This window comes from Festucalex cinctus, chromosome 20 (assembly GCF_051991245.1).
Source record: "Festucalex cinctus isolate MCC-2025b chromosome 20, RoL_Fcin_1.0, whole genome shotgun sequence".
Lineage (NCBI taxonomy): Eukaryota > Metazoa > Chordata > Actinopteri > Syngnathiformes > Syngnathidae > Festucalex > Festucalex cinctus.
In genome coordinates, this window is record NC_135430.1 from 3,898,187 (window position 1) to 3,908,974 (window position 10,788).

The window sequence follows — 10,788 nt, forward strand, 5'->3', positions numbered from 1 at the left end:
ACGAATCGAATCGTCAGGTACTAGGCAATTCACACCCCTAATATATATATATATATATATATATATATATATATATATATATATATATATATATATATATATATATATATATATAAGTAAACATAACTAAGACTGTTTGAAAGCTCAGACCTGAAGAATAGACGGAGGAATTGGAGCACTTTTTTTGGTTCATATAAACCAACTAAAGCAATGAAAAATACAAAATAAAAAGTCAAAATTGAAAGGCTTTTATTTAGTTATTGTTTTAATAAAGCTTACTTATTGACAGTTGTGTTCAGCTTGTCTAAAAAGCTGTCATCGGTCAGCAATGTTTTAGTGCACAAATGTGATGACAATCCATCAGTCGTCATTGCTTGATTAAAAAAACAAACAAACAAAAGAAACAAAAGTTTAGTCTTTTGCTCGGTACTGCCTGATGAGCCTTCGTCTCTGCGAGGTCTTCCTCAGCAGGTGCCTGAAGTCGTACGGGTTGTTGTCTTGATGACGGTCGGCCGATGGCGTTCTGGCGATGGCGCCGCTGCAGACGACACAAAAAACACAAACATGGCGACAGCAGTGTTCTGATTTTTGGTGGAAAAAGGTTGGGGGGGGGGGAGCAAACACTTGTACAGAACGTGAGCGAAGCAGCCGGCGTCCTGCTACGGCGACCATTTTCCCGTAATTAGCTCGGCTACAAATGCCGGCAGCCATACCGCGGCATGGAACGCACTTGCGCCATCTGCGCGCTCATCTGCCTCGAGGATCTTCTTAATGCACAAGGTGGGCTTTACAACATGTTTTTTGTTTTGTTTTTGATTATGTGAGTGAAGATGTCTACAGACTGATGAAATGTTTATTGAACTTCATTTCAGTGATTATCAGAAGCTGCAAAAAATGTGAAGTCAAGCGTGACTTTAATTGCTGATTTTCAGGCAATTTTTTGAAAAAAAAAATGAACTTGTGATTAGCAATGCAACGCTAACAGCAATATTGTGATATCGCAATATTGAATCTGCCGCAATATCTTTGTCATGTCACAATATTAAAAGCATCAGGTTGATTTCCATTTGTGCAGTTGTAGCACCCTCTGGTGGATAGTTTTTTTTTTGTTAGTGCAGTTAAATTTTCACAAGGCATGTTTTGGCCCGTGTATGTTTCAAATCAATGCTAATGGTCAGATGAATATAATATGCTTGTGAAGCGAGTGGATATGTGGAGGAATTCCAATGTGTGCATATTAGCAAGTAAGTGCCTCAATATGAATCGTTATTAAGAATTGTAGCTCATTTTTTTACAATATTTTTTTGTATTGCCAAACTCCCCCAAATATCATGAGAATTATTGTAATTGTGACCTATGTATCGTGATACTTGGATATCATTACACATCCCTGTTTGTGATACAGCCAACTTCCAGTTGTGCCTTTTTAGTGGATACGCATTTCGTACCACAATGCAGTCGGCCGGTTCCACAAAGTAGTGGCGGGTGGATCGATCCAAATATCAATATTATAGATACCAAGACGGTAGAGATATCGTCTCTATACTGGCACTAAAATATTAATCTAGTAGTTTAGTTTCAGTTTGGCGCTTTTATTTATTATTATTATTATTATTATTATTATTAATCTATTTACTCATCTCGGTAGATTGCATAAACACATGCACTATTGTACTTAACTTTTTTTTGTATGTTTTCTATTTGTTGTTGTATGATCCTCTTTAACATCTTGTTTATTTCGGTTGAAAAAGAAGCAATGAAGGCAGAATTTTGTTTTTTTTGTAGTTTCTGAACAATATATGATAAAGTATTCGAGATTCTTTTCCTATGATCACTTTGTTTAAGAACGTTAAAAAAAATGATTATGGATGGAATGTTTCTGCAGGGAAAACATTGATCAAGTATTTTCCATTTATCAATAAACTTTAACTTAAATTTGTCCTTTGTTTAAAAAGGAAACAAACAAAAACACTTCAAGGCTGAAAATTGATTGTGAAAAAGCAATCTGAATTTAAAACAAATATACAAGTATTCATATCGGGGATATTGGCGCTGTATTTACTTGGTATACCAAAATTTGCAGTATCGTACATCACTACCACAAAGGTTGCTTGTGCCATCTGGTGGCAGAGCGTGGAATTGTTTTGCCTGCCAGATGAACGACGATGCGTTCTATGTGGCAAATAATGACGTCAGAGTGTTCTTGTGAGGGTGATGATACCTTGGCTTTTTGGCAGTTTTGGACTCTGGCTTGGATTCTTGTGGCAGTCTGGTCTGGGCTGGTTGTGGCTCGCTCTCGACGGAGCGTCCCCGATCCTCGGACAACCTGCGCCTGATCTTGCTTTTGGTCGCCGTCTTCTCGTTGGCGGCGGCGGGCGCCGACTCGCTGGTGGGCAAAGTTTGGTAGTAGACCTCGTCCACATCCACAAGCTTACCTGGACTACAAGGACAGACGGACACGAGTACTGGTAAGAGCCCAAGATGGTGGCCGACGGTCACGACAGTTGGCGGAAGTTGTGAACACGCTTCTCACAAACATCAAAATTGAGTTTTTTTTTCTGGAGGTTTGCAGATTTGTCTTGGACTCAACTGACTGAGATGAGATTTTTTGGGGGGGTCAAGAACATCACGACAAGTCTTGCGTGTGCGTTGGCGGCGAGCGGGACGTGAAAATGCACTTACTTGTCTTTCTTGGCCTTGCGTTTGTCCTTCTGGACGGAGAGCTGAGGGGAAGACGGGAACACGTCAGTCGTTCGTCATTACCTGCACACTTGCTTTCAATGGAAAATTTTTATTTTTTTTTCTCTCTTTGCACAATTTAGTGAAGAAAACAAAAGCGAAGGGATGAAAGGAATGCGCCACTATTTGGAGCCTCAAAACCTTTTGAGGGGCGTGTGGAGCATCTCTTTCATGCCGCTGACTCACATGGATCAAGGTGTAGTAGATGGAGTCCTCGAGAGTGTTGAGGGTCTTGCGCTCACGCGTGCGGCGGTGGGGCCGCGAACGCGTCTTGTTGGCTGCAAATGGAAACAAGAAGACACAATCGCAAACGTTACGGGTGAAAATCCCACAGCCGCTACACTTTTTTTTTTTTAAATCATTGCATCCTTCTCAACCACTTAAAAAGCATGTCAACTTGTTTTAAGACTATCAAATATCATTTGAAGAAGTGCAAACAGTAAATGAGATGACTTGATGGAACAAAAGTCGGTTGGTTACGTTCAAATCTTGCTTATCATGATGAACTCATTCCAAAAAAGTCCGACAACAACATGAAATGAAATAATTAGACTAAGTGCAATTTCTGGAGAAATTATGTGGGAATGCTGAAAGCTGAACGCTAATAGCTGAATGTTTATGAAGGAAATTGAAGGATCAATAATGTGAAAATTACAAAGTCATTAAATATTAATTACTAGTAATAGTAGCAGTAGTTTATAGCGGAAGACCTGGTTTCAAACCCTGCTTGTAGTAGTCGTCGGTATTTGTCAACTGTGAAGCCCTTTGAGACTTTTGTGTGATGAAGGGCTATAGAAATAAACGTGACTTGACTAGTAGTAGTAATAGTATTAATAGTAGTAGTATTACTAGTAATTATTAAGTAGTAACTTGTAGTTGAATGATAAATGAATAAAAAGAAAACATGATGAAGGTGGGATTCAAACCCTCGCTTCCTGTTGACTGGTCAAAGTTGTCGAGTTGTCCAAGCAGTGTTTGAACCCACATGTTCCGCTGTGGCAGGCAAATGCGCAAACCACTGTGCCATTGCAGACATAGAAGAACATGTGCCATTGTATATAATTGTAGTGAATACGTCGGTACATACTGAAAGCTTGCGTTGAATTTAATTTAAATGTTGAATATAGAATGGAATAAAAACTTAATAATGATGAATGACAGCAAAAGCAATGACTGTGAAATAATTTGACAATGACTATTATTCACAATTGCATTTGTACTAACAAGCGGTTGATTTGAAGCCAGGTACACTGATCACCAGTCCTTTCTCTTCACCACTGGACTACTTCAGCCATAGAAGAACCTCCGACATCGTATGTAATTGTAGTGAATATGTTTTATACTGAAAGCTAATTGTTTCATAATTTCAGTGAAATTATAATGCATTTCCTGATATGACATTCAGTTGGGATACATGTATATATCTCATAGCATAACAGCCATGGATATATTTGCAATGTACAGTCGGAGATGGGATTCGAACCCGCTACCTCCTGTTTACTGAGCAATGAACTACAGCAAGTGAGCTACTGAGCAGTATCAGAGAGCTTGTAATGATGATTAGTTGTTTGTATGGAAGTGGGCGTGGAAAGTAAGACTTAGAAAACGTTCCATGTCCATCCCATTGAAAATGAATGGGGAAAAATTGATGTTAAATGTGAAATTGTGCAAATATTGTAAGTAATGTGGAATCAGATGATATATTCACATTTCAGTGTCTCTACTTTTTTTCAATTTGAGCTAAATCTGGAGTTGTTTTTTGTGTGTGTTTTTTTCCCCACATCCACCAGCAAGGTTTTCAAGCATCTGATGACCACTTGACTTGATAGAAGGCGACTGACGAATTATTTGAGTCGGCGCTGGTGGACGACCGCAAGATTGTTGCAAATCCGTCACATTGACCTTCTTCCCATGCCACTTTTTATTCATCACCTTCGCACGAGAGGGAGCGACCAATAAAGGCGCAAAGTTGACAATATCACTGAAAAGGTCATTTTGGAGTGCAGCAACAATTCCAATTTCATTTGCTGCTGTAATTGTCACAGGACGCGATTAAGCGTTGACGAGCTTCCCCCGCGAGGGCCATTTGCGACGGCCGCCTTTATTGTGCCATGATGATGATGGAGAAGATTATTACAAAATAATAATATTAGGAAATGACATGCGCAAGTTTGCAGGAGACCTCAACCACGAGTCAGAAAAGGGCAAATATTAAAAAAATAAAATAGAATATGAAAATATGACAATGGTGTAGTATATTGTGGTTTGCAGCTGCATGTGTTAAAATAACAGCTGTAGATTTATGCTAATCTTATTAGCCTGCCTATGCTGTTTTATTATATGTTAGCATGAAGCTAGCATACATTGGTGAGCCAAAATGACAATTTGGTTGTTGTTTTTTTTGCAGTTAAAATGTCGGACAGCTGTCGATGTATCCTAATCTCTATTAGCCAATCTATGCTGTTTTACATTATATGTCAGCATGAAGCTAGCATACATTGGTGAGTCAAAATGACATTGGTGTTTTGTTTTTTTTGCCATCAAAAATTCATACATCTGTAGATTTATGCTAATCTCTATTAGCCAATCTATACTGTTTTACATTTTATGTTAGTATGAAGCTAGCATACGTTGGTGAGTCAAAATGACAATTTGGTTGTTGTTTTTTTTTGCCGTCAAAATGTCGAACAGCTGTCGATTTATGCTAATCTCTATTAGCCAATCTATGCTGTTTTACATTATATGAGAGCATGAAGCTAGCATACATTGGTGAGTCAAAAATGACAATTTGGTTGTTATAAAATATCAGACATCTGTAGAGTTATGCTATTCTCTATTAGCCCGCCAATGCTGTTTTACATATGTTAGCATGAAGCTAGCATAATGTTGGTGAGTCAAAATGACAATTTGGTGTTTTGTTTTGTTTTTGTTTTTTGCCATAAAAAAATCATACATCTGTAGATTTATGCTAATCTCTATTAGCCCATCTATACTGTTTTACATTATATGTTAGCATGAAGCTAGCATACGTTGGTGAGTCAAAATGACAATTTGGTTGTTGTTGTTGTTGGGTTTTTTTGCCGTTGAAATGTACATTGCGATCTCGTCTTTTGCGGTTGACTTTGTCTTGTTTGTGTTGCGGCTCTGCATGCTTTATAGTAGCGGTCGTTTGAAACTTGATGATGACGCAATTAGCTTGTCTATGCTATTTATCAATATATAAACATGCAACTAAGTTGACTTTGATTTGATGATGTGGTTTGGTTGACATTTTTGGTGTCTCGTGAAACGATGATTTTGGTTGTGTGTAAACTAAGTAGCAGTGGTTTCACGCTCGGTCAATAACGTCTCCCATTTCAAGACTGTGGGTGAAAGAAGAAATATTTGAAAACTTGTATTTGAATGTGAGAGGGTTCAAAAACAACAACAATGGAAACGCGTCCTTTTATGTGGTTTGTTTATATGTCAGATGTTGGCAGTTGGTCTGGAAATAATCTCCAATGATAAATTTCATTATTCATTCTAGAGACGACAATTCTGAGAAGAGGATTATAATAATAATTGTCCATCCATCCATCCATTTTCTTGACCGCTTATTCCTCACAAGGGTCGCGGGGGGTGCTGGCGCCTATCTCAGCTGGCTCTGGGCAGTAGGCGGGGGACACCCTGGACTGGTTGCCAGCCATTTGCAGGGCACACAGAGACGAACAACCATCCACGCTCACAAGCACACCAAGGGACAATTCGGAGCACCCAATTAACCTGCCATGCATGTCTTTGGAATGTGGGAGGAGACCGGAGTACCCGGAGAAGACCCACGCGGGCACGGGGAGAACATGCAAACTCCACCCAGGAAGGCTGGAGCCTGGACTCGAACCGGAGTCCTCAGAACTGGTAGGAGGACGTGCTAACCACTCGACCACCGTGCCGCCTAATAATAATTGTATGTAATGATATATTAATTTCCTATATCTTAACCCATCATTTCCTGTACCGCAGTGAATATTAAAGCCCATGTGATTGACATCTTATGATTCCTCCAATAAATAATAATAATAAAAAAATATTACAACGTTACTTATCAAGTGTAATTGAATGTGAAAATGACGTGCAAGGCCAGATAATGATTTTCCATTCCAATTTGAAGAGCGAGTGACAGACGAGCCAATCACATCATTAGCGTCCCCGTCAAGCATCCGAGGTGAACTTTGCGTTTTCCGCCCGTCGCTGCTCGCCTTCCCCCAAAAGCAATTTACTTGTTTGAATGACCTTGTGGATGGAAAACAAGCGCTTCCTGCCTTGTCTTGCCTTGCTTGGCCACTTGACTTTCAGCGGCTCCCTGATCGAATCAAAAGCTCACGAGACCGACCGCCGCGTAGATAACATCGTCATCCTCGTCGCGAGAAGCGGAAATAAAGGCTTCCAGTTGCCAGGTTGAAAAATCCTCCACTCCACTTCAAACGTTTGCAAATCAAATCCCAACATTCCGGTCGGAAAGGCGTTTCACACAAAGGTGACCTTGAAAAGGGAAAAAGCATGTTTTGTGCCGTTTTCACAAATATTGATGAAATCAAAATTGTCCAATCGAGTTTGAAAAAGTCAAATTGAAGACGAGCAAAGTAAGCAAAATGGCGACTGGTGCATCTTCGAAAAAAAAAGTGCTTTTTATGCATTGCATGTTGTAGTCGTCGTTGCGGTCTTACGTGATATGAGCGTGTGGCTGAAGCTGTTGATTGCGTCCCCCTTGCAAAACATGCCATTCTTCGGGTTCAATTGATGCGCCTGGATGATCTCCGTCAACTTATGCTGCAGGGCCAAATACTTCTGAGAATTCATTTCGACCTGCGAAAAACAGACGGCGGTGCGTGAGTCGGCTGGCAAACGGGCTTCTTAGGGCCTGATCACTGATCTCAATATATGACTGGATAGCCGGTAGGCCAAGACCTTTGAAATCACCTGGCCGCCATATTGCTCCTTCCAAGAAACGCTTCTTGCCATACAATCCTAACACATTTACAGTATCAACATTGGACAACATTTCAGACACTACGACATCATTTATGCGGTTTCAATTTGTTAAACAAACAAGAGGACCTTAGTACGGTGGCCCTGACGTGCAAAAACAAAAACTAAGCACCACAGCAAATCAAATATCACACCGACAAAAAGGTCATAACAAACACATATCAGAAAACACATACACGAAAGGAGAAACAAAACAACAAAAAGCAATCGCAAGCACAAATCAAAAACATTTTTTTTTTTTGTAATTGTGATTACTTTTTGTTGTTTTGTTCCATGTTTTTGTGTTTTTTGAGTTGCGCTTGTGATTGCTTTTTGTTGTTTTGTTTCGTAGTTTGCGTTTTCTGATTTGTGTTTGTGAAGACCTTTTTGTTTTCATGTTTTTTGATTTGCAGTTGTCAGTTTTGTTTTTTTTGTTTTTGCGTTTTGCACTTCAGGGCCACCGTACTTTAGACATGCATACTTCCCCTCAATACATCCATCCATCCTTCCATCCATCCATCCATTTTCTTGACCCCTTATTCCTCACAAGGGTCGCGGGGGTTGCTGGCTCCTATCTCAGCTGGCTCTGGGCAGTAGGCGGGGCACACCCTGGACTGGTTGCCAGGCAATCACAGGGCACACAGAGACGAACAACCATCCACACTCACAAGCACACCTAGGGACAATTTGGAGCGCCCAATTAACCTGCCATGCATGTCTTTGGAATGTGGGAGGAGACCGGAGTACCCGGAGAAGACCCACACGGGCACAGGGATGACATGGAAACTCCACCCAGGAAGGCCGGGGCCTGGACTCGAACCCGAGTCCTCAGAACTGGGAGGCAGACGTGCTAACTACTCGATCACCGTGCCGCCCCCTTCAATACATGCAGAAGTTATATGCTAAATGATGTTTACAGGAGGAAACATCTTTTTTATTTATTTATTTGTTTTATCTGCGATTGGCTGGCAACCAGTCCAGGGTGTCTCCCGCCTACTGTCCAGAGCCAGCTGAGATAGGCGCCAGCACCCCCCGCGACCCTTGTGAGGAATAAGCGGTCAAGAAAATGGATGGATGGATGGATGGATTTGTTTTATTTTTATCAAAGCCTCTGCCAAATCTAATATTGGGGTCAAAGGAACTGAGCGATAAAAGAAAAATGTGGTTGCACCTCACAAGGACGCTCGTTGTTTGCAAATGCAACATCAGTTTTTATACGATGACTCGATTCATCAATGTGATGATCGGTACTAAGGTTATTTTAGTTAATTACAACTAATGAAAAAACTCAAACTAAAATTCAACAAATAATGAACAAATTAAAATTAAAATGCTTTTTACAAAACAAAAACAAACTGAAACTACATTTTATGATTACAAAACTAACTAAAAATATGATGATAATAAAAAATGTCCTTTGTTTTTGTCTTTGTTAATGAATTTCATGCATGAGCCTTTGGGGATGATTTGAAATGTGATTTGAAGTCCATTTATTTTGATATGAATCGCCAGAATAAGAATGTTTGAAAGTGATGTCATTCATCTAGCAGCAACCAATAGAAAAGCACCAAAAGATGACGTCGCTCCCATGCTGGTTTTTGAATTTTGCGCACAATTATTAAAAAAAAACCCCACAAAAAACCCCCAAACTAATACTGAAACTAACTAAAACTAAGCATTTATTAAATAACTAAAACTAATAATAAAAACTAACAGCACCACCCTGAAAACGAATTAAAATTAGCTAAATAAAAAATAAATAAATAAAATTAAAACTAACTAAAACTAAGTATTTATTAAATAACTGAAACTAATAAAAACTAACAGCACCACCCTGAAAACTAAGGAGCCCCTAAAGTGACATGAGAGAAACAAAAAAATTAAATATGCTTCTTGTCCGGACGAGAAACTTCTTTTTTCTTGTCCAGACAAGAAACTTTCTCGTCCGGACAAGAAACTTTTCTCGTCCGGACAAGAAAAGTTTCTTGTCCGGACAAGAAACTTTCTCGTTCGGACAAGAAATATATTTAATTTTTTTTTCTCTCATGTCACTTTAGGGGCTCCGTAGAAAACTAATTAAAACCAGCTAAATTAAAAACTAAAACTAATACTGAAACTCACTAAAATTAAGCATTTATTAAATAACTAAAACTAATTATAAAAACTAACAGCACCACCCTGAAAACTAATGAAAACTACCTAAAAAAAAAAAAAAAACTAACTAAAACTAAGCATTTATTAAATAACTAAAACTATAATAAACTAATAAAAAAAAACTAACCCTGAAAACGAATTAAATGTAAAAAAGAAAATTGAAATTGAAATGAAATGAAAACTGATCAAATATTGCCAAGGCAGCGTTTTGTTGATTTTCGGTGACCTGTTTGGAGAAGGTGTCCATCTGCTGAGCGTCGTCCCACTTCATCTTCTGTCGTTGTTTGTATCCTCGGAAGTTGCTCTGGATCGTCAGAGCCGCCTCCTCTCGCTCTCGCTTCTCCTCGTCGCATTCCAACACGACATCATCCAAAGACGTCTCCTCCGACAAGTGGAGCTCCACGTCGGTTGGAGATAAAACTCTATCGGCTGCCGCAGCGTCTTCAACCAGCATCACTTCCTGCTCGTACAGCTTGTTTCCCTTTCTCTTGGCGTCCTCCTCAAGTCGCTTTCTGTCCGCATGGCCTCCGAAGTGACTCTGGAGGACTTTGCTTTCCTCCTGCAAGTCTGGTTGCTCTTCAGGCGGAACTTCAAATTCAAAATCCATCTGGTCATCATCGTCGTCGTCTGGCACTTGCGTGTGATCGCTGTCTTCGCTCTCCTCGGCTTCAAACGTGTCTTCGTCTTCATCCTCGTCCTCGGGAGTCTTTGTGCCTTTGTCTTCGCTTTCGCTTTCCAAAGACGAGGCGGACGGCAGTCGCGGTTGGGCTCCAGCCGCCGTCTTCTTTCTCTCCTTCAACTTCTTCCTCTCCCGGTAGCCTCGGAAGTTGCTCTGCAGCACCACGGCCGCCTTGGATACTTCTTCTTCCTCATCTCTGTCGTTGTGTTCGG

General features: G+C 40.0%; 1 protein-coding gene across 5 annotated transcripts in view; it reads right to left on the reverse strand.

Moving 5' to 3' along the window:
* Positions 1-232: 232 nt before the first annotated feature.
* myo3a (myosin IIIA) overlaps positions 233-10,788 on the reverse strand; it is a 74,276-nt gene continuing 63,720 nt past the window's right edge. For all 5 annotated transcript variants that reach the window (XM_077508773.1, XM_077508775.1, XM_077508774.1 and 2 more), the window contains 6 exons: positions 10,124-10,788; positions 7,443-7,581; positions 2,926-3,017; positions 2,683-2,723; positions 2,222-2,440; positions 233-538 (listed from right to left, as the gene is read on the reverse strand). The exon at positions 10,124-10,788 is cut by the window's right edge and continues 107 nt beyond it. In XM_077508773.1, coding sequence (XP_077364899.1) covers positions 412-538; positions 2,222-2,440; positions 2,683-2,723; positions 2,926-3,017; positions 7,443-7,581; positions 10,124-10,788 — 1,283 coding nt within the window. In that variant the 3' untranslated portion in view covers positions 233-411. The remainder of the gene's footprint in view (positions 539-2,221; positions 2,441-2,682; positions 2,724-2,925; positions 3,018-7,442; positions 7,582-10,123) is intronic.